The sequence below is a fragment of the Tachysurus vachellii genome, chromosome 21 (assembly GCF_030014155.1).
Source record: "Tachysurus vachellii isolate PV-2020 chromosome 21, HZAU_Pvac_v1, whole genome shotgun sequence".
NCBI lineage: Eukaryota > Metazoa > Chordata > Actinopteri > Siluriformes > Bagridae > Tachysurus > Tachysurus vachellii.
In genome coordinates this window covers 14,425,025-14,449,610 of record NC_083480.1, presented here as the reverse complement: position 1 = coordinate 14,449,610, position 24,586 = coordinate 14,425,025, and the positions used below count along the sequence as shown (strand labels likewise).

The 24,586-nt window shown below is 39.1% G+C and overlaps 1 protein-coding gene across 1 annotated transcript; it reads right to left on the bottom strand.

Moving 5' to 3' along the window:
* On the bottom strand, positions 1-24,574 carry icam5 (intercellular adhesion molecule 5). Its single transcript, XM_060857414.1, has 22 exons — positions 24,379-24,574; positions 21,936-22,199; positions 21,461-21,790; positions 19,168-19,431; positions 18,714-19,046; positions 18,395-18,622; positions 18,066-18,293; positions 16,985-17,236; positions 16,549-16,887; positions 16,167-16,394; positions 15,838-16,065; positions 15,074-15,328; positions 14,739-14,889; positions 14,252-14,298; positions 4,639-4,853; positions 4,155-4,230; positions 3,222-3,473; positions 2,786-3,124; positions 2,404-2,631; positions 2,075-2,302; positions 1,310-1,564; positions 1-1,127 (listed from the first exon to the last, which is right to left on the bottom strand). Exons 1-22 carry the CDS (start codon positions 24,446-24,448, stop codon positions 1,033-1,035), a joined length of 4,905 nt encoding a protein of 1,634 aa, XP_060713397.1. The 5' UTR covers positions 24,449-24,574; the 3' UTR covers positions 1-1,032.
* Between the last annotated feature and the right edge of the window lie 12 nt (positions 24,575-24,586).

The following is a 24,586-nucleotide window of genomic DNA, read 5'->3' as shown; positions in this document are numbered from 1 at the left end:
TTAATGGTTTAATGATGTAAATGAATGATGTGCTGGGCTAACCTGCTCTTTCTTTTAAGATTAATTTACTTTATTCTTACATTTGTTACATTTTATAAGTAAGTACATGTATTCTTTAGGTAGGGATCAAACAAAATATAATCCCGTTTTTATTTTGTATATGTTCTACACTTTAGTGAAAAAAAAAAAACGTAGTCCAAAAAAACTTAAGTGAGATGTCAGGATTTGCGTATAAATGCAAAACGTCTTACAGTACGCAATTCAACTTATTTTGTGGAACATGGATATGAAAATGCAGACGCTTATAATGAACGTTTGTTCATGAACGTGTTGTTTGTAGGGTTCACAGGATTGCACGAGAGCGTATGTGAGGGAAAAGATTCAGACAGTGTGTGAAATGTAGTATTACGTTACGGTCAAAGTGCCCATAGTTACCAAATTACCATCAAATAGGCATAATTTACCGCTACGTGTTTTTTTAGGTTGGAGCTGGAATTCTTGTAAGCTGCGATGTCTGTTTGTTTTGGCGCACACAGAATGCATCGCATTATAAAGCTATTATATTTTACATCTTGGAGTGAAAACATAGAATTAATTTGTGGCCACATGTGATCTGCCTTTGATAAAGCGCAAACGTCTTCCTCTGCTTCAGCCATCATATTCCAACTAAAGGCGCGCTAAACTTCAGCGGGAGATGTGCAGTATACTCTCGCGAAGCAGCCTCTCCAACGTTTCGCGAGACTTGTCATATAAACTAATTATTATTTATTAAATCTGCCAATTGTAGCGAAGTAAAAGTAAAGTTTTTCCACTAAAAATCTACTTGAGTAAGAGTAAAAGTATGCATCTTTAATTATACTCAAAAAGTACAAGTTACCCAAAAAATGTACTCAAGTAAATGTAACGAAGTAAATGTAACTCGTTACTACCCACCTCTGATTACAACACCGGTAACATCACTACTTATCCATCATTCTACTTCAATAGTGACATAGAGACATCACCATTAGTCTATATGGTTTACCTTTCAGATTATCTGCGCCTGACAAAAATGTAAATTCCATATGCAATAATTAAAATCAGTAATGGAACCCCAACACAGATTATTATTGTTCGCATGTTGCTTTCTGTAAAGAAAATAGAAAAAAAGACAAGACTCAAGTTAGTCAGTAATGCATGCTACATAACACATTGTCTTTAACAAAGAACAATTTTTTTAATAAATTTAATTAGTTAAACTAAATCATTTGCCTGTGTTGATGACATATGGTATTTTCTAACCTACATTTAGACTTGACATTAGACGTACCTTCTACTGTCAGTGAGACGGTCCTTGTTTTGCTCCCAAGTTCATTAGAAGCGGTGCACAAATATTCACCAGCATCAGCAGAATTGGCTTTAGAAAGGTTTAGAATTGTCTGCCGCCTCCCAGTGGCCTTAGTTTGGTTTTGAAAGCTCCAGCTCACTTCAGGCTCTGGATTTCCTTCTGCAGTGCAGCTCAGAGACAAGTCATTGCCTGCTTTCACCACTTCTGAGCGTGTGACTGGCTGAATTTCTGGACCATCTATGGACAAAGTTTGAGACGGAAACATCATGTCACAAATACTGAGCCAAAAGTGCAACTTTTATTTTGTTCATGAAATCAGACAAATATGTTTTACTGTTATACACATAACTGTGTGATTTGTTTTACAGAAGCACTGCTCAAGCTGCTGCATCGTAATGATTAATACTCGATATACCGACATGCTGTTTTAAAATACTTAAAGTAGTTCTCTAGAAGCCATTCCCTGGTTGTAAAGCAATCCATGTTAAAATTCAACTGCATGTTTCTACTGATGTTCTATTGATTAGTCTCCTTTCCTGGTTTTCGGAACTTTTTAAAACCAACTTAAACACATTGTTGGGGTCTAATGGTTGTTACCACCTATGACATTAAAGTTAATAAACAAACAGTTTTGTCCTGTGCTTGCTTAAATTACCTGTCTAAATTTCCCATGCACCACTTCTCATATTTTATCTACGATTTCTGACAACTCAAAAACAATGCTGTGGTATAAAGAAAATAACTTACACTGAACATTAACAATCATACGGTGAGGTTCAACTCCGTGCTTGTTCACGGCTGTGATCACATATGAGCCGCTATCTCCTCTTGTAAGACTATGAAGAGGGCTCACTGTTTTTCCATCTTTTGTCCAAGTAATGTTCGCTACAGGAGAAGCCATAACTGAACATTTGTCTAAGAAGGATTCGTTCTCTTTCCCCGTATAATTTTTAGGACAGTTAAACGTAGGAGGATCTATAAAAGAACAGAGAGTAGCTTCAGTATGGAATTTAAGAAATCTGTAATCATAAATCAGTTGATGATATCTACATAGTCTTTACAGCTTTTACACTCACACTCCACAGTGATCTTTGTGTCACAGCTTGAACTTCCCACCTCATTAGAGGCAGTGAATCTATACTGGCCCGTGTCACTCTTGCTGAGACGCATATCGGAGCTGACTGGTGATTGGTCTCGATAACAGGTGATGTTTGGCGATGGTTTTCCCATAACATTATAAGGATATGAGCTCAAGGGAGTATTAAACAAAGCAGACCAATCTGAGCAAGTTATTATAGGTTTATCTGAAAAATAAAACAATGTGACAAAATTCAATGTGAGAAGAACATTTCTAGAATTTTCACTACATTTCTACACTGAAAAGATTAAATTACCTGGAAAAATGCAATATTAAAATATGTAGATATGTAGAGCCTACAGACTCTGTGAAACACTCACAGTGCACTATAATGTTGAGAGGATCTGATGTCTTTATAGGAGGAGGTTGAGGTCCTTCTGGTCCTAGTTCCAGCTTTGCCTCACATCTGTACTGAACTCCATCATCTTCTTTGCTGGTCGAGATGCTGAGTTCAGTAGAACGGTTTACTGGTGTTTTGGAGGAAGTGTTATTAAATTGTACACTTTTCACTAGCTGTCCTGGCTGTCCTTTGTACCAGTTGACAGTGAGGAGATTAACAGGAGCAACATTCTGAACATCACAATCGAGCTTGTACTGTTTGCCCTCAATCATTGGCCCTGTGTGATCCACGGTGCTGATCGACACCTTCTCCGGACGTTCTGTGGAGAAAGAGCAGACGTTTTCTTTATATCATATATAAGGCATTCAGTGTATACGTTATTACATCTCAATCTCAGAGGGTAACATACGACTCACTGTAAAGAGTAACTGGGAGCTTGGATTCACACTGCCCGTGTGCATTGATGTAGCATATTGGCTGTGTGTCCCAGTATTTCAGACTCTCTACCCTCCAGATAAGGAACTGGACATCTGTTGTTAGATCCACTGCTCCAGTCACTGTTTCCCAACCCATTCCATTATGGGTGACGGTTGTGGAACAGTTAGCTGTGGCAGAAGCACCAAACTCCACCACTAGTTTAGCAGGCTGAATTGTAATGGTACAACCATCTGCAAAACAAATGACTCTATTTAAAAACTGGTTATTCAATTTTGAAAACACTTTTAAAAAAATGTGAGAAACCTTAGAAATAAGGTTTCTTGTATAGTTGTAAGTCTAACCTACACCTGGTTTTGTTTAAATTTACATTTACATCTATGGCATTTGGCAGATGCCTAAGCGCCATGCCATTATGCTTTAAAGTATCCACCATCAATGAATACATTAATACTAGTTCGATAGGTCACAGACTAGAGGTATGATGAGTAAAACTCTGTTGGGAGGAAATATAGCACATTTCTTTTCACTTGTGTGGGATTTAGGCAGGGTGCGATAAAGTGGCCCTAGACGTGACTGAGTGTGATGCATGATTCCCTTTAATTGACTCCATACAATGTGTATTCCTGCCTCAAATGTGAGACCCTGACACGGATGAACAAATAGCAGGATGCCTAAGCACAATGGCCCAAAATGACTGTCCATTGCATTAAATGTCAGAATAAATATATTCCTTTTCTCCCACATAGATAAACAGTATTCAATTTAGGACATAGTTACTGTGAAATATACTTTTAAATAAATAACCACGATTCAACATTCTACAGTCTACAGCTATCATTTCACAAGAAAAAGAAATACACACAAGAAATGATCTGCTGCAATCATGTAGAGATGGAAGCATGGCCACTTACCACCATTTTGTAGTGCGAGAATTACCATGCCGGGTAGCTGAGTAAGGTACAGCAGGGTCCAATTGAACTTGAAGATCTACAGGTGACAGAAATGATAATGATTTACGATGACGATGATGATCAGGGGCGGTTCTAGCCCCCCGTCTGTGATTTCAGCCACCCTAAAACTAAAAGTAGAATTTTTACTTTAATAAATAAACAATAAAAATTACTTTAAAATGCAGGACAGGGGCGCTGTCTAGCTTGCCATGGAGTAGGACGTAGGGTTGGGAGGCTCCGGTGGATTATTGTTAGAATTGTTATTATTTCAAGCTTTTCACTTTTGTTTTTGCTCTTAATCCCTCGTTTTACCTTCGTTGATTGGATATTTGAATCTAGAGGTAATTATGATGTCTGGTAAAACTACTAAGACCCGTAGCGCGACTCAGTCGCAGATGCGGCCTGGTGCAACAGTTACGACCTCGCCTTCACATGATCCACCTACGTGTGAAGGGTCCATCGTGTCGCAGGCAGCTTCTAAGGCTGATATTGACTCATTAAAGTCAGAGCTGCTGTCCTTTTTGAGGTCCGAAATCACCGAGGTTTTTAAGGCCGAACTACGTACATTGGAACGTACATTGGGAGACGAATTGTTAACAATAAAGTCGGAGCTGCAGGCGGTGAAGGCGCAGCTGTCTAGCGATAAAGCTGCGTATGAGGCTGCGGTGCGGGAATTAAAGGGCACCGTAGTTGAGATGGAGCGCTCACTTTCTGTTTGCACCGATGATATCACTGTAATGCAACGTGACATGCAACGTCTTACTGTTGAATTAAAAAAACTGGAGACCAAATGCGAAGATCTGGAAGCTAGGTCACGGCGCGATAATGTCCGGATAATCGGTGTTCCGGGGGGTCCCAATAGCTCCACTGTCGCGAGTGTTGCTGCGCTGTAGAGGGAGGCACTAAGTCTGGAAAAGGAGCCGGTTTTGGACAGGTCACATCGCACTCTACAGCCCGTACCAAAGCCTGGTGAACGACCACGAGCCATTGTGGCCAAATTTCACTATCATAGCGAGTGTCTTGATGTCTTACGGCACGCCAGAGAATTACAGCGAATTCAGTTTAAGGGCCTGAACATCTCTATCTTTCCCGACCATACGGTAAAAACCGCAAAAGCCCGGGCTGCCTTCAACGAAGTGCGGCGGCAGCTCCGTGGCATTGAAGGTGTGCGATACGGGTTGTTTTATCCAGCGCGGCTACGTGTTACACACAATGGTGTGGGCAAAGATTTTCTTTCACCTGACGAAGCCAGCAAGTATATAAAAACTATCCAAACTGTTTAAAGTGTGAACATTTTTTTTTTATTATTATTATTTATTTCTGTCGCTGTTGGAGGCGATGTTTACTTCGTGTGGTGATGCTGGTCTTTAACTTTAACTTTACGCACTTTGTGTGGCGTTGTGTCCGTTTTTTTTTTGTTTTTTTTTCTCTTTTGGTGTTTTTAAGTGTTATTTTTACGGGACTCAAAGTGTAAGTGATCCTGAAAACTTAGTGTTTGATTAATAAATGCTCGGTCAATTTATTTTGGGAATTTATTTTCCTTTAGAAACTTTTTTTAAAAAGGGGGGTGGGGTGGGGGGGGGTTATGTAATTTCTGTTGAGTTCAATCTGCTGGAGCCTTCTCTTTGCTTATGATAGGCTTGTTCTGCGTGTCGTTAGCACATTTATTTGTGTGGGCGGCGATAGGTTTCTATTTTGATCGTTCGTGTTGCTGTCCCCTGGGGTTAATGTTAGAATGGAGACTCTACTTGTGTGTTGGGTGTATGTTTGTGTTTAAGTGTCGGATGAACGCGCACAGGGGTGGGGGATGGGGATCCCCCTGGCTTCACAGGTCCTGTTTTCATTTTTTTTCTGTAGTTGTTTTTGGATGAATGGCTGACACTAATACTGGCCCACGTTTGGCTGGCAGTGGTGCACCTGTCCGGTTCCTTAGTTGGAATATTAGGGGCATGGGTAATCCTATTAAACGGTCTAGGGTTTTTACCCACCTGAAACGCTTACACGCCGACATAGTATTTTTACAGGAAACACACCTCCGGGTCAAGGATCATCATAGGCTTCATCGTCCCTGGGTGGGTCAAACTTTCCACTCCAATTTTAATTCTAAGGCACGGGGGGTGGCCATCCTAGTAAATAGAAGTATACAGTTTTCACCTGCCCATATGATTGCAGTTAGGAATGGCAGATATGTCATCGTGGCTGGTACGTTGATGCAGACCAAGGTTTTGCTGGTTAATATTTACGCTCCAAATTTTGATGACCCTGATTTTGCCAATAGGTTACTGAGTAGCCTTCCTTTTTTAAATACCCATTTGATCATTTTTGGTGGTGATTTGAATTGTGTTTTGAACCCTGTTTTGGATCGTTCTAGTTCTCGTGCTGTATCCCAATCTGCAATGTCTAAATCGTTTTCCGATTTCATGTCACAAAACGGTTTAGTAGACCCTTGGAGATATCGCAACCCCGGGATCAAGAAATTCTCATTTTTCTCCCCTGTGCATCATTCATATTCCAGAATTGATTATTTTTTTATTGATAGCCATCTTAATCACTCCGTTGTATCTGCGGATTATTTGGGCATTGTGATCTCTGATCATGCTCCTCTAGCGTTGGATATCCAATTCTTAACCCATAGACCTACACAGTCTCCTTGGCGGTTTAATTTGCATCTCCTAGCAGACAAGGATTTCTGTGCGTCTATTTCTGAAACGATTGATGAATTCTTGTTGTTTAATCGTTTTGACTCTACTCCGTGCTCGTTATTATGGGAGACTCTGAAAGCCTATCTCAGGGGGCAAATCATTTCGTACTCTGCTTTCATGAATCGGAAGCACAGAGCTAAACTCTGGGAAATTTCATCAGCTATCAGCCAACTCGATCAGAGCTACGCGTCCAACCCTTCTCCAGAGCAACGTGTTAAATTACAAGCAGAATTCGACCTCCTCTCCACTAAAGAAACTGAACGCATGCTATTACAAACTCGTGGATCGTATTATGAATACGGTGATAAACCAAGCAGATTGTTAGCACATCAGCTAAGACGGCGGGCTGCATCACGCCTAATACCGCAGATTAATAATGACTCAAATGTTATCGTTACCGATCCCATAGAGATTAATGCAGTATTTGAGTCATATTACTCTGCTCTTTATAGATCTGAATGCCTTACTGATAATAAGAGACTGGGTGATTTCCTTCAAAGTGTTGATTTTCCTGTTATTGATACGGTCTCCACAAGGGACTTGGACTCCCCACTATCTGTTGAAGAAGTCAGAGCTTCAATAAAGGCAATGCAGGCTAATAAAGCTCCAGGCCCAGATGGTTTTCCAGTTGAATTTTTAAAAAAGTTTAGCGATAAATTGGCACCGCTGCTTCTTGGTGTGTTCAATGAATCTCTGGATCTGGGCGTGCTACCACCCTCTTTTAATCAAGCCTCAATAGCCCTTCTCTTGAAGAAGGGCAAGGATCCCAACCTGTGCGGGTCGTACAGACCGCTGTCACTGCTGAATGCCGATGTGAAAGTGTTGGCAAAAGTAATTGCATCCCGGTTAGAAAATGTACTACCACGTATCATATCTATGGAGCACACTGGATTCATAAAAGGGCGGCATTCATTTTTTAACACTCGTACACTTTTCAATATAATTTACTCTAAGCAGTCATCTCCGTTTCCTGAGGTTGTCGTTTCATTGGATGCTGAGAAAGCGTTTGATAGAGTCGAGTGGGAATACCTGTTTACGGTATTGAAGAAATTTGGGTTTGGTGATACATTTGTCTCCTGGATCCGCCTCCTTTATAAATCCCCGCAAGCCAGTGTTCGTACAAATAATATTAGCTCTGATTATTTCAGTCTCGTGCGTGGAACCCAGCAGGGGTGCCCACTGTCACCACTGCTATTCGCTCTTGCCATTGAGCCGTTATCCATTAAACTTAAATCCTCATTAGCCTTTAAAGGTATAACTCGCAAGGGGGGGAATATAAGGTATCCTTATATGCCGATGATTTGTTGCTATATGTGACGGATCCTGCAAGCTCTGTTCCTGTTATTTTATCTATCTTAAATGATTTTGGCTCTTTTTCAGGATACAAACTGAATTTTCTTAAGAGTGAGTGTTATCCGGTAAACAATACCGCTCTACAACTTCAGCACCTGAATCTGCCGTTCAAATTCAACTGTTCAGGCTTTAAATACCTTGGTATTACGGTGACCCGTTCCTTACCCAAACTTTTTCATGCCAATCTTGCTCCGCTTGTGGCAGACATGAAGTCGGATTTTCAGAGGTGGAGCAGTCTACCTCTGTCTTTAATGGGAAAAATCAATGCAGTTAAAATGATTGTTCTGCCCAAGTTTCTTTATTTTTTCAATCGCTTCCATTATTTTTACCTAAGTACTTTTTTGATTCTTTAGATAGAATCATTAATTCTTTTCTTTGGGGTGGAAAACCTCCCAGAATCCATAAGACTCTATTGCAGAGATGTACGCTCAGTGGTGGGCTTGCTTTGCCCAATTTTCAAATATACTACTGGGCTGCACATATCCAGAAACTAAACTCCTGGACCAATTCAACGGAATCCACTTGGTGCAATCTGGAGCTACTGTCTTGTAGATCATCCTCTGTATCAGCTCTGCTTTGCTCACCCCTTCCGATCAAACCATCTCAATACACTGACAATCCAGTCGTACTGAACACACTTAAGATTTGGTTTCAGTTTAGGCGTCATTTTAAATTTAGGGCTCTATCAGCACTGGGCCCCCTGAATAAAAATCATTTGTTCCCCCCGTCTTTTTTAGATTCAGCTTTTTCACTATGGCACGAAAAAGGCATCAAGCAACTTTATGATTTGCATGAAGATGGCATCTTTAGAAGTTTTGCCAGCCTGTCCTTCGAGTATGGGCTGCCTTCAGCTCATTTTTTTCGATATCTCCAAGTCCGCAGCTTTGTATCTAAATGCCTTCCCAATTTTCCCTCTGTACCCCCCAAGCAACCTTGGGAGAGTTTAGTCATGTTCACTCCACACCAGCGTAGTTTGATTTCCCAGATATACATTTTCATTTTATCTCTCAATAGCTGTAATATAGATAAAACCAGGACCGCTTGGGAGGAGGAGTTAGGGCTGCAGTTAGGCGACGAACGTTGGGAGAAAGCCGTAGATAGGATACGGTCTACCACTTCCTGTGCCCGCCTCAGTCTCATTCAGTTTAAGGTTTTGTATAGAATTCATTTTTCCAAATCTAAACAGGCAAAAAATCTATCCTGGGGTAGAGGACAGATGTGACAGATGTCATGCTTCCCCCTGTCATCTAAGTCATATGTTTTTTCTGTGCCCAAAATTACACGCATTCTGGACAGGTTTTTTCGGCATTATGTCCTCCATATTTGAAGTGCAATTGACGCCATGCCCTCTGATCGCTATATTTGATATTACCAATGAGTCAGTATGACTGAGTTCTGTACACAAAGATGTTTTAGCCTTCTCATCTTTGTTGGCCAGACGTTGTATACTTCTGCATTGGAAGGCAATAAGATATCCCTCCATCTCTCAGTGGTTTAAGGATCTGATGTTCTTTCTTAAGTTGGAGAAAATAAAATATACACTGAGGGGTTCTACTGATACCTTTTTTTGCAAGTGGCAACCTGTTATTTCTTACTTTAGGAGACTACAGGTGTTACCTGATTAGAGTTCTAATTCGGTCAATAATTGGACTGTATGCATAACCTTTTTTTCCGTTTCTTCAGTTGTTTTAACAGGGGGATGTGGGGTGTTTGTGCGTGCGCGCGTGAGTGTGTGTGTGTGTGTGTCTTTGTCTGGGGGTTTGTTTTGGTTTTGGGTGGTGGTGTGGGAATGTCTGCTCTTTGTTGTTTGAAAAAGGAAAATGGAGAATTTCTGTATACATTCTTGTATTTGTGATTGTTGATTTTTCAATAAAAAAATAAAATAAAATGCAGGACATGTCGTCGATGGGAAAGAAAATGATTTACCAGTTTGATCCAAGAGCGATTTTTTTTACTTTGCTTTTACGCGCGTGCGTTGTAGTCTTTCAAAAGTGCTTCATCAGCTGTCTGCTTTATTTGAACGGAGACGCTCAGGCACGCGCAGTCAGAGCTGGAGGCGTTTGTCTATAACGTTAATCGACGGAAAGCCAAAGACGGCAACCAAAAGCAGTGAAATTTCACTATTCTTATTACCAGAGTTGATAGCACAAACAAAATATTAATGCAAACAATCCAATCAATACTAAATAAAAATAACATTTATTGATTTGGTCTTTGTCTTGTGAATATTTATTTATTAATGACTGCATTCATTGGACACACTGTTTGTAGAGAATGCACACATACATAAACTGATTTGATTCAAGACTGGCATCATTACATCATGCATAAAATTTTGATGTCCACTTTTGCCATTTTAAATAATACCATAACTTTTGGCTTACTATGTAGTCATATAATATAAAACTCTTCTGGTTTTAAATTCTCACTGAGGGCTCAAAACCCCTAAAGATAAAATCCTAAAACCGCCCCTGATGATGATGATGATGATGATGATTTAAAAAAGGCTGTGTATACAGCAGTAGGTCCACATGTGGTAAACTGAAACTGTTCTCCTGTCTGCATCAGGTTTAAGCCAAAAAAAGCAAGAAAGGAAAGTGACAGCGGGAAATCCTGTCATGTGATCTGTTATGAGCAACCTGTTTCTAAAGAAAAAATGGGCGTTGTGTTCTCTGAAATTAAAAATCCATTTTAACTTCGGTGCGTTTGATAAGTGTAAAGTGTTATAATAGATATTTTAAAACAAGCTGGAGAAATATATATAAATTTACAACCATACTGATTCATACTGACTTCAGCATTAGTATTCATTAGAGTAGTGTTTGGGGTTGTTTTGAAACAAATCACACATACATACAGAACACAAACACTAATACTAATTATTAAGTACAACACAAAGTCTAAATTAAACACCTCTTTCAACTAAAACACCTAATTTCAGTAAAATATCTGTTCACCATAGAGACTGAAAGCGTTTGAGGGAAAACAGAGAAACTTTTTTTTTTCGCCCTGAAAGATGCTTTTTGGTTTAGGGAGACAAAATAAAGCATAAAGAACCTATGATGTATTAGTTTAAACTCACCCACAGGTCGGTTCCCCAGTCCATGGTGTCGGTTCCTTATCGGCTCCAAACTGCTGTTCGGTTTAAAACTTAAACTGAATTAACGAAAGTCAACAAAAGGAGCAAAAAGAAAACTAAAAATCATATAATTCTACTTGTTTTTGTCGTTTAACGTCATACATGATCAACTAGCACCATAACACCCAGCTTTAAGAAACGAGCGACTTTTCCGTTGTCCAAGAAATCTTCGTTGCCAAAAAAAAAACTAAAAACCTTTCGTATCCGCGTCACTCCCAAATCCCAGATTCTTAAAAGGAGACGTACCGCCTTTATATGGCTGCGTCCCAAATGTTTATAACTCAGACCCGTAGTAAACGACGTAGTGTGGAGACCGTATTGCGTCACACGCGATGTATATTCTAACTACGTAGGGAGTGATGAGTCATTTGGGTTGCGACCCATAAACGGCAGGTCTGAGGTAAGGGATGCTGCACGAGGCGTGTATACAGTTAGTGGGTCTCATAGTTGTTGCAGTCATGAAGAAGTGAGGGAAAAAATAATCTTACTTTAATTATTAAAAATAAAAACTCAGCACGTTCATTACATATATGTAAATACTTTCATACAAAACTACAAAAAATGCACAAAAATGTACTAATATTAGACATAATTTATATTTATATTTAATGCAAATTAATAACTTGGATATTTGGATATATATATATATATATATACACACTCTGGAATTGCCAGTCTACTTTAAGGAAAGCTGATTTTATCTTTTATCTTTCTGTATACTCATTACTCCTTTGATTTTCTTGCACTAACAGAAACCTGGACATCCCCACAGAACACCGCTACACCAGCTGCTTAATCCTCTGCCTATGCTGTCTCTCACTCACCATGAGAATCAGGCAGGGGTGGTGGTACAGGCTTATTGTTGTCAAAAAGATGGTGCTTTACACCTCTCTTCTTGTCTCATTTAACCATCTTCTCTTTTGAATTCCATGCCATTTCAACCTTGTTACCATTGTTGTCTACCGCCCTCCTGGTCCTCTAGGAGACTTCCTGGAAGAAATGGACACACTGCTTAGTGCTCCCCTCTGACAGTGTTTGGTGATTTCATCCTCCCCTCTGACAAGCTTCACTCTTCTTTCCTCCTGACTCTTCTTGACTCATTTGCCCTGACACACAACAGCTACACCCCCACACACAAAGGAGGCAATGTCCTGGACCTGGTTTTCACCTGTCCTTATCCAGCTACAGACATGACTGCTACCCCACTACATGTCTCCGATCATCACCTGGTATCCTTCATCATCACTCTCCCTATCCTACCTAAAACTACCTCTCACCCCCTCGCCCTTACCCGCCGCAACCTTCACTCTGTCTCCCCTTCTTCTGTTGCTTCTGTCACTCTTTCTTCTCTTCCTCATCCTGAGTCTTTTTCCTCACTACCCTTGGACTCAGCCACAGATACTTTCCTCTCATCTCTTTCCTCAACTATGGACTTTCTCTGCCCTCTGTCCACTAAACCCAAGAAAACGTCTTGTTCTGCTCCTTGGCTTTCAGATGTGTTGCACAACAATTGAAGAGAGCTAAGATCATCAGAGTGAAAGTGGAAGAAGTCACAACTTGATGAATATCTTGATTCTTACCATACAGTCCTGCCCAAGTTCTCCTCAGATGTGACTTCTGCCAAGACTTCCTTCTACAAGGAAAAGCTTGAAGCTTCGTCACAAGACCCTTGGGAGCTCCACAACATCATCTCTTTTCTACTCAACCCCCCGGCTCCACCTTCTTCATCCTCCCTGATCTGTCCTTATCCTCCTTGACCTTTCAGCAGCGTTTGATACGGTCAACCACAAGACTCTCTTGTTTCTTCTCTACAACATTAGAAGGATTCGGCCATTTTTGTCCACACAGGCTGCTCAGGTACTTGTTCAGTCTCTTGTCATTTCAAGACTGGATTACTGCAACGCACTGCTGGCAGGTCTCCCTAAGAACGCAATCCGTCCTCTGCAAATGATCCAAAATGCAGCTGCACGGCTTGTTTTCAACCTTTTTCTCGCATACCACCCCACTGCTGCGATCCCTCCACTGGCTTCTGGTAGCAGCTTCTGGTAGCAGACCAGCTCCCTCTTCCCTTAAAGCCCTCATCACTCCTCATACTGCACCTCGCACCCTCAGATCTACCAGCACTGCTCGACTGGTTCCATCTCTCAGGGAAAGAGGCAGGTTTATTACAAGACTCTTTTCTGTTAACTAGGGGAATGAACTTCCCCTAGAGGTTCGGACAGCTGAGTCACTGCCTATTGTCAAACGGAGGTTGAAGACCTACTTATTGAGGAAACACTTCAACTAGCACTTATTTCCCTATCTTCTGCATTTACTAAAAAACAAAAAATTAAAAAATTTAAAATTTTGAAACTTTTTCATTGTAACTTTGAACAATGTTTTAAACTCATGGTATCTTAAGTATGTAACCTAGTGAACCAGGATTAATGTATCCAATGAGAGAGATTTAAGCATTTATGTACATCGCTCTGGATAAGGGCGTCTGCCAAATGCTGTAAATGTGTGTATATATATGTATATATATATATATACACAAATCTATACTGTGAAATAAGAAAATAACCTTTTAAAGTTATTAATTTGCATTCATTAAATACATTTATATACATATAAATGATTTATATATATATATATATATATATATATATATATATATATATATATATATATATATATATATATATATGTATGTATGTATGTATATAAATGTATAAATGATTTATATACATATATATATATATATATATATATATATATATATATATATATATATATATATATATACTATGAAATAAGAAAATAATCTTATTAGTAATTATCTTAAGTTATTAATTTACATTCATTAAATACATTTATACATTCACCTTCTTGCCAGTAGTTAATGTAGTTAATAGTGATCTCCATTGTCACACTTTAATAAACACAAGATTTCACAATTTTTAAAAGCGCAATTTATTCACAGCTAATATCATTAAAAATACTTTCGAAGTTCTGTTGTTACACAAAAAGCTGTCATTTGATTTAACTCAAGCAAATGCGTTATTATATAGCAGTGCTTTTATGAGATATTGAGATGTGTCATTTCTTGAGTTTGTATCCACATTTGTACAAATACATACATATACAAATACATACAGTGGTGTGAAAAAGTGTTCTGATTTTTTATTTTTTTGCATGTTTTTTCACACTTTAAGGTTTCAGATCATCAAACAATCAAACAAATCTGTCCACAATCTAAAAAACATTTAAATAAAACCTGACACAAAGCAAAAGATTATTTATTTCAAAATCATGCAGAAGTCATTTTAGTTATTTTCTGTGTTGGTTGTCATACCTTTTCCATCATTCTACTTCAATAGTGACATAGAGACATCACCATTAGTCTGTATGGTGTACCTTCCAGATCGTTTGTGCACGACATAAGTGTAAATTACATATATAATAAGGATTAAAATCAGTAATAGAACCCCAACACAGATTATTATTGTTCGCATGTTGCTTTCTGTAAAGAAAATAGAAAAAGACAAGACTCAAGTTATTGCGTCAATAATGCATGCTACATAACACAGTCTTTAACAAAGTGCAGTTCATTTTAAATAAATTTAATTAGTTAAACTAAATCATTTGCCTGTGTTGATGACATATGGTATTTTCTAACCTACATTTAGACTTGACATTAGACGTACCTTCTACTGTCAGTGAGACGGTCCTTGTTTTGCTCCCAAGTTCATTAGAAGCGGTGCACAAATATTCACCAGCATCAGCAGAATTGGCTTTAGAAAGGTTTAGAATTGTCTGCCGCCTCCCAGTGGCCTTAGTTTGGTTTTGAAAGCTCCAGCTCACTTCAGGCTCTGGATTTCCTTCTGCAGTGCAGCTCAGAGACAAGTCATTGCCTGCTTTCACCACTTCTGAGCGTGTGACTGGCTGAATTTCTGGACCATCTATGGACAAAGTTTGAGACGGAAACATCATGTCACAAATACTGAGCCAAAAGTGCAATTTTTATTTTGTTCATGAAATCAAACAAATATGTTTTACTGTTATACACATAACTGTGTGATTTGTTTTACAGAAGCACTGCTCAAGCTGCTGCATCGTAATGATTAATACTCGATATACCGACATGCTGTTTTAAAATACTTAAAGTAGTTCTCTAGAAGCCGTTCCCTGGTTGTAAAGCAATCCATGTTAAAATTCAACTGCATGTTTCTACTGATGTTCTATTGATTAGTCTCTTTTCCTGGTTTTCGGAACTTTTTAAAACCAACTTAAACACATTGTTGGGGTCTAATGGTTGTTACCACCTATGACATTAAAGTTAATAAACAAACTGTTTGTCCTGTGCTGGCTTAAATTGCCTGTCTAAATTTCCCATGCACCACTTCTCATATTTTATCTACGATTTCTGACAACTCAGAAACAATGCTGTGGTATAAAGAAAATAACTTACACTGAACATTAACAATCATACGGTGAGGTTCAACTCCGTGCTTGTTCACGGCTGTGATCACATATGAGCCGCTATCTCCTCTTGTAAGACTATGAAGAGGGCTCACTGTTTTTCCATCTTTTGTCCAAGTAATTTTCGCTACAGGAGAAGCCATAACTGAACATTTGTCTAAGAAGGATTCGTTCTCTTTCCCCGTATAAGTATCAGGACAGTTAAACGTAGGAGGATCTATAAAAGAACAGAGAGTAGCTTCAGTATGGAATTTAAGAAATCTGTAATCATAAATCAGTTGATGATATCTACATAGTCTTTACAGCTTTTACACTCACACTCCACAGTGATCTTTGTGTCACAGCTTGAACTTCCCACCTCATTAGAGGCAGTGAATCTATACTGGCCCGTGTCACTCCTGCTGAGACGCATATCGGAGCTGACTGGTGATTGGTCTCGATAACAGGTGATGTTTGGCGATGGTTTTCCCATAACATTATAAGGATATGAGCTCAAGGTAGTATTAACCAAAGCAGACCAATCTGAGCAAGTTATTACAGGTTTGTCTGAAAAATAAATCAATGTGACAAAATTCAATGTGAGAAGAACATTTCTAGAATTTTCACTACATTTCTAGACTGAAAAGATTAAATTACCTGGAAAAATGCAATATTAAAATATGTAGATATGTAGAGCCTACAGACTCTGTGAAACACTCACAGTGCACTATAATGTTGAGAGGATCTGATGTCTTTATAGGAGGAGGTTGAGGCCCTTCTGGTCCTAGTTCCAGCTTTGCCTCACATCTGTACTGAACTCCATCATCTTCTTTGCTGGTCGAGATGCTGAGTTCAGTAGAACGGTTTACTGGTGTTTTGGAGGAAGTGTTATTAAATTGTACACTTTTCACTAGCTGTCCTGGCTGTCCTTTGTACCAGTTGACAGTGAGGAGATTAACAGGAGCAACATTCTTAACATCACACTCGAGCTTGTACTGTTTGCCCTCAATCATTGGCCCTGTGTGATCCACGGTGCTGATCGACACCTTCTCTGGACGTTCTGTGGAGAAAGAGCAGACGTTTTCTTTATATCATATATAAGGCATTCAGTGTATACGTTATTACATCTCAAACTCAGCGGGTAACATACGACTCACTGTAAACAGTAACTGGGAGCTTGGATTCGCACTGCTCGTGTGCATTGACGTAGCATATTGGCTGTATGTCCCAGTATTTCAGACTCTCTACCCTCCAGGTAAGGAACTGGACGCCTTTTGTTTTATCCACTGCTCCAGTCACTGCTTCCCAACCCATTCCATTATGGGTGACGGTTGTGGAACAGTTAGCTGTGGCAGAAGCACCAAACTCCACCACTAGTTTAGCAGGCTGAATTGTAATTTCACAACCATCTGCAAAACAAATGACTCTATTTAAAAATTGGTTATTTAATTTTGAAAACACTTTTAAAAAATGTGAAAAACTTAAAAAACGTATACAAATAAGGTTTCTTGTATAGTTGTAAGTCTAACCTACACCTGGTTTTGTTTAAATTTACATTTACATCTATGGCATTTGGCAGATGCCTAAGCGCCATGCCATTATGCTTTGAAGCATCCACCATCAATGAATAAATTAATACTGGTTCGATAGGTCACAGACTAGAGGTATGATGAGTAAAACTCTGTTGGGAGGAAATATAGCACATTTCTTTTCACTTGTGTGGGATTTAAGCAGGGTGCGATAAAGTGGCCCTAGACGTGACTGAGTGTGATGCATGATTCCCTTTCATTGACTCCATAAACGTGTATTCCTGCCTCAAAGGTGAGACCCTGACATGGATGAAGTGGTTACTGAAGATGAAGCATTATGTTTTACAGCACAAATAGCAGGATGCCTAAGCACAATGGCCCAAAATAACAGACTGACTGTCCATTGCATTAAATCTCACAATAAAAATATTCCTTTTTTGCCGCATAGATAAACAATATTCATTTTAGAACATCAGCACCAGCATGTAGAAGCCTTAAGTGTTCTAAAATTGAAAATGCCCCTTGGACAAGTGTAGTGCTGAGCAATAATTATAGAAATCTTTTAATTATAATAATATATTTTATCGTATTAGCTTATATCATGTAAGAAATTAATAGCGATATAGACTGGTGTTCTATCCACTTCTTCCATACATAGAAAGCTTCACCATGTCAGTGATTATTCATTTTTTCTTTCTAAAGAACTTACCCAGAACCTTAATGGTCAGACTGTGTCGTTCAGCTCCGTGCTTGTTGACGGCTGTGATCACATATAAGCCGTCATCTCCTTTTGTAAGACTATGAATAGGGCTCACTGTTTTTCCATCTTTTGTCCAAGTAATTTTCGCTACAGGAGAAGCCATAACTGAACATTTGTCTAAGAAGGATTCGTACTCTTTCCCCGTATAAGTATCAGGACAGGTAAACGTAGGAGGATCTATAAAAGAACAGAGAGTAGCTTCAGTATGGAATTTAATAAATCCGTAATCATAAATCAGTTGATGATATCTACATAGTCTTTACAGCTTTTACACTCACACTCCACAGTGATCTTTGTGTGACAGCTTGAACTTCCCACCTCATTAGAGGCAGTGAATCTATACTGGCCCGTGTCACTCCTGGTGAGACGCATATCGGAGCTGACTGGTGATTGGTCTCGATAACAGGTGATGTTTGGCGATGGTTTTCCCATAACATTATAAGGATATGAGCTCAAGGTAGTATTAACCAAAGCAGACCAATCTGAGCAAGTTATTACAGGTTTGTCTGAAAAATAAACCAATGTGACACAAACCAAGGTGAGAAAATATGTTCTGTTATATTCATGTAAAGTTTAAAGCATCTTTGAAGCACTCACAGTTAACTTCAGTGGGGAGAAGATTTGAAGTCACTATAGGAGGAGGCTGAGGTCCTGCTTCTCCCAGCTTCAACTTTGCCTCACATCGGAAAGGAGCATCAGAGTCAGTTCTGTTGGCCATGACCTTCAGTGTAACAGTCTTATTACTAGGAGTTTTGGTGGGCAAGTCTGAGAATCCCCTGTTTTTCAGTAACTGGTCCCCTTTGTACCAGAAAACAGCGAGGACATGCACAGGAGCAAAATTCTCAATGTCACACTGGAGCTCATATTTTTTGCCTGCAGTCATTGGCCCAATATGATTCATGAAGCTGATAGACACTTTTTCTGGAATCTCTGCACAGAGAAATTGATCTACATTCAACCTCCTTCCATATGCAGTATATTATTCTTGGATTTGTAATAGTTCAGCCCACATATTTATTTACCAATCTTCAATCAACGCCTTGATACTTACTGTAAACAATGATCTGAAGAGCTCTTTCGCATTGTACATCTGTCCGGTTCTTGTAGCACACAGGTTGTATTTCCCAGTCAGTCAGATTGTCTGTTTCCCAGGTGATGGACTGAGTATCAGGTTTGAAAACATTTCCTGTTGGAACACTCCAGACCAGATCGGTGTCGCTGGACAGGGAACGGCAGCTCACTGAGACAGGATCTCCATATCGTACCACCAGCTCAGGAGGGTCCAGCACAAGGTCAGAGCAATTTTTAGGTTTTGCTAATGACAGAATTCATACAAACACAGTGTGTGTTCAACTCAAGTTCATACAGTTTAAACTACTACAAAAAGCTTGTAATTCCAAATTTCCTTTGTCTGAAATGTATCCGGGGGGGCACGGTGGCTTAGTGGTTAGCACGTTCGCCTCACACCTCCAGGGTTGGGGGGTCGATTCCCGCCTCCACCTTGTGTGTGTGGAGTTTGCATGTTCTCCCCGTGCCTCGGGGGTTTCCTCCGGGTACTCCGGTTTCCTCCCCCGGTCCAAAGACATGCATGGTAGGTTGATTGGCATCTCTGGAAAATTGTCCGTAGTGTGTGATTGTGTGAGTGAATGAGAGTGTGTGTGTGTGTGCCCTGCGATGGGTTGGCACTCCGTCCAGGGTGTATCCTGCCTTGATGCCCGATGATGCCTGAGATACAGGCTCCCCGTGACCCGAGGTAGTTCGGATAAGCGGTAGAAGATAAATGAATGAATGAATGAAATGTATCCGAAAATAGAGGAAATACATGACAAATGTCATGCCTCTAATTGCAGTTATTTGGCAGTAATATTTGGTGTTGCCAAGGATTGGTGTCAGTTTAGCTAGACATTTTAGCATTTATACTTTCATTGGTTTTACACAGTCTTTCATTAGAAATCTAACAAACCCCTAGCTCAGACCTGGGCAAACTACGGCCCGCGGCCCACATCCGGCCCTTTTTTACGTCCCTGTCCGGCCCATGTGAGACCAATCATAAATTATAGGGATGCACCGAAAATTCGGCCACCGAAAATTTTCAGCCGAAATACCTAAATCACCGAAACAACATGGCCAAAACACAATTGTAATGACGCAATTAAAAAGCGCCGCCAGCACACGGTTATCTGGATAAGAGCAAACATGTCTGCGGTGGGGACTTATTTCAATATTTTGGAGAAAGACATGCAATGCTGAATTTTCAAGAGGGCAAAGAGTTTCTCTACTTCGGGTTTAAGTTATCACCTGAAATCCAAACATCCCGATTGCCATTCTAAATATGAGAAGGGTGTCTGAGCATGAACACTCTGTCTGGAGCGGACGTTTTTGAAAAGGCAAGAAAGTTTTCCAGTGATGGTGCCAAGGCAAAAGGCATGACACAAAAAATTATGGAATTCATAGCCTTAGATCAGTGGTTGCCAACCCGTCGCCAGGTAGCCAGGTTACCCTCAAGATGTCGGCTCACGCAAAGAAAAGAAAACTGATAACGAATGCCGTGTTTTCAACAAGACATGGACTGCCAAATATTTCTTTACAGACCTATACACCACAATTTCACATTGCCTAATATAAATATTTACAGAATAGTTTTATTCTTCCGATTATCAGTATCATCTATTCAAAATATACAATTTAGTGCATTTTACAATGGAAGAGCAGAATTAAGTTCAAGTTATCGTTGTTGTGGCCCTCTGACATAATTCAGGTTTCTCATGTGGCCCTCTGTAAAAATTAATTGCCCACCCCTGCCCTAGCTACAGTATAGGTCAGTGGCTCAAGAACGGGAGGTTTTCCTTAAATTGGAAAAAAATGATATTCTCATTGAACAGTAACTCTGATCTAATCCTGGACAGATAGAAATCACTTATGACTTACTTCAGTTCTTTCACCTCAATGTGTTTTATCTAACAATATTTTAGAAATTTTAGAATAATAACCCTGGGATTAAATTACATTTCTTTCTTGACAATTTCGAACCATAAATATAGATATGTCCATCTGATTTTCTTAGAAATTATTTTCTTTCTTAATTGATTTTTATTTCTTGCCATCTTTCACCAGGAAACTTTCATCCATCCAATTTAAGATAAGTAATAAAAGTGCATCAGTAAATCCTGTAAATCTGACTGTCATTAAAATATCTGATGATAAACATATAGCCTATCAGACATCCGACATTAAAGGAATACTTCCGTTGTATTTTTCTTCAACCACTTTCCAATGCATTACCAATGTACATGTAAAAAGGCTTTAAAATTTGAATGAGATAAAACAGTATGTGGAAAACTCACAGGTTATTGTAATGTTCAGAGGATCTGATGTCACTGTATGGGAATCCTGAAATTCCTGTCCCAGATTAAGCATTGCCTCACATCTGTACTGAACTCCATCATCATCTCTGCTGGGGGAGATCCGTAGCATGGTGGATATAGTCTCTGGACTCTTGTTTAATTTGTCATTAAAGCTTCTGTTATTCACCATACGGAGACCTTTGTACCAGGCCACATTGAGGAGATGAATAGGAGCAACAGTGTGAATGTCACACTTTAGATTGTACTCTCTGCCTTCAGTCATTGGCCCAGAGTGATTCATGACGCTGATGGACACCTGGTCTGGAAGCTCTGCACAGAGAGAAGATTTTTATCAACCACCTGCTCCTTTCCACACTTAATATTCTTGCATTTCTAATACTCTTTGGTGCACAAATTTACTAGTAAACAAAGTCTTACAAATAAGCAAATAAACTATTAAAAAAGCGATACTTACTGTAAACAGTAAGTGGGAGCATTCTGCTGCATTGTACATCTGTCTGGTTCTTGTAGCACACAGGTTGTATTTCCCAATCAGTCAGATTTTCTGTTTCCCAGGTGACGGTCTGAGCATCAGGATTGAAAATATCACTCACTGGAACAGTCCAGTCCAGATCGGTGTCATTGGACAGGGAACGGCAGCTCACTGAGACAGGATCTCCATATCGTACCACCAGCTCAGGAGGGTCCAGCACAAGGTCAGAGCAATTGTATGATTGTGCTAATAACAGAATTCATACAAACACAGTGTGTGTTCAACTCAAATTCATACAGTTTAAAATACTACAAATAGCTTGTAATTCCAAATTTCATTTATCTGAATATAGAGTACAAATGTGACAAATGTCATGCCTCTAATTGCAATTATTTGGCAGTAATATTTGGTGTTGCTAAGGATTGGTGTCAGTTTAATTATAAACATCTAGACATTTATACCTTAATTACTTCTACACTGTCTTTTATTTAATTGGAAATCTAACGATTATTGGAATTACTAGAATAAATAGAAATCTATCAATTATTATGATTGTTTATCGGTTATTTATAAAGATCGATTAATTGATATAAATAATAGTTTTGAGTTTATTTATAACCATAAATGTGTATGTATTTTATAATGCCTTATTGTGTTTACATCAAACTGGACTTAATACTGCTGATCCCTCAAGCTAATATAAATAAATATATAAATAATATAAATATTTAAAATAAAATAAAATTTCATTAGTTTAAAAGTTCACACGTTCACATAACTGTGTCACAAATCTTTCTTGGTGTGAGTTTTGACCAAAGTCACTCATTTGAAGCTCGTATTAATAATATTACCCACAAGCCTATTTCCATTGGAAATATAATGTCACTACTACAGTAGTTCACACAATTGTTATTTCCAGGTATTTTCCTATTGTGATCCATTGCTGGTTGGATTTTCCAGTAGAAATCCCATAAGCCCATTTCCAGTTCGGAGCCAGAGGTCTTATTAAAACCAGACGATCTGACCAAATCACTCTTGTCTTTTACACACCGCATCAGCTCCTAGTAAAAGTTCAAGTTTATTATAAAATACCCCTAATAACCTATAAAGCGCCAAATGATCTTGCACCGCAGTACCTGAGGGAGCGTTTGGCCTTTTTTGATTAACCACACCCTCTTTGATCAAAAGTTGTAGACTCTTTATTACAAGCTAGAATAATGAAGACTTTAGATCTTTTTTACTTACAAAGCCCAAAAGTTATGGGTTAACATTCCAATTAGTGTTCAGGACTCAGACCCAGCCTTATTGAAAACCTATTTGTTTAGTCATGCTTCTTGTGAATATTGTGAATAGCCCTAGGTAAAGGCTTGAATATGATGGTTTCATGGCCATTGAGAGTCTATGATAGAATCTATGATATTTGGATGCTGTTGCCCCAAACATTATGATTAAATTTAAGCACTAATGAAATTAATGTTGTTTATACTGATGATCCTTTCAACACACTTACCATTGTTTCAACTTATAGCATATAGTAGAAGAACAATGACTCATAATCACATTATCTGGTCACACAGGAAAGGAGGGGTTCCTTTTTTACTCCTTTCTAGCTTTCTTCCTCATGCAGGATCAGGAAGATTTTCCTAGCCTCTGGCAATATCATCAGGGATTTATATCAAAATCAATATCTGTATCTGACTCACACTTTAGCCTCTAGCTTTGTTTGAGTTTTGACTAAAGAGGAGTCAGTATTTAATCCTCGCTATTGACACTTAATGCAGCCCTGACTGAACACGGCTGAGTAGAAACATCATGATGCGTTGGATATTGGCCTACTGTACATCTAGTGTTTTCTCTCTCTCTCTCTCTCTCTCTCTCTCTCTCTCTCTCTCTCTCTCTCTCTCTTTAATGAACCTATTATAACACAAAAATCTATCACAAAAGTGCTATGCTGTGTTACACCCATAAAGTTACACCTACAAAAGTGTGATGGCCACTAGGGCCGGCGAAGACGTGTTTTTGCAAACTTTGGTATTAGCATCATTTTGAAAGTAACAACAGCCACACCCTTCGAGTCTGAATGGCTTTCAAACTTAGCCTCAAAAGCACAAAAATAAATTCCATTTATTTTAAGGTACATTTTCTCATCCCCGACAACAGTTTAATGAATTACAACTGTGAAAATGGCAACTATGAGCACATGGACGCACACAAACAAGGACATTTACTGCTGTATTAAATTCAACCTTATCAGCAAGTCCATGCATTCTCAATAATAGATTTTTAGTTACTGTGAAATATACTTTTAAATAAATAACCACGATTCAACATTCTACAGTCTACAACTATCATTTCACAAGAAAAAGAAATACACACAAGAAATGATCTGCTGCAATCATGTAGAGATGGAAGCATGGCCACTTACCACCATTTAGGAGTGCGAGAAGGACCATGCCGGTTAGCTGAGTAGGGTACAGCATGGTCCAATTGAACATGAAGATCTACAGGTGACAAAAATTATATTGATTTACGATGATGATGATGATGATTTAAAAAAGGCTGTGTATACAGCTGTAGGTCCACATGTGGCAAACTGAAACTGTTCTCCTGTCTGCATCAGGTTTAAGCCTGCA

Coding starts and splice junctions, on each gene's coding strand:
- icam5 (XM_060857414.1), bottom strand. CDS start 24,448: ATGTTCAATTGGACCATGCTGTACCCTACTCAGCTAACCGGCATGGTC. Junction 22,200..24,378: donor TCTCGCACTCCTAAATGGTG/GTAAGTGGCCAT, acceptor TTCTGTTATTAG/CACAATCATACAATTGCTCT. Junction 17,237..18,065: donor TCTGACCATTAAGGTTCTGG/GTAAGTTCTTTA, acceptor TTTGTTTTGCAG/ATGGTTGTGAAATTACAATT.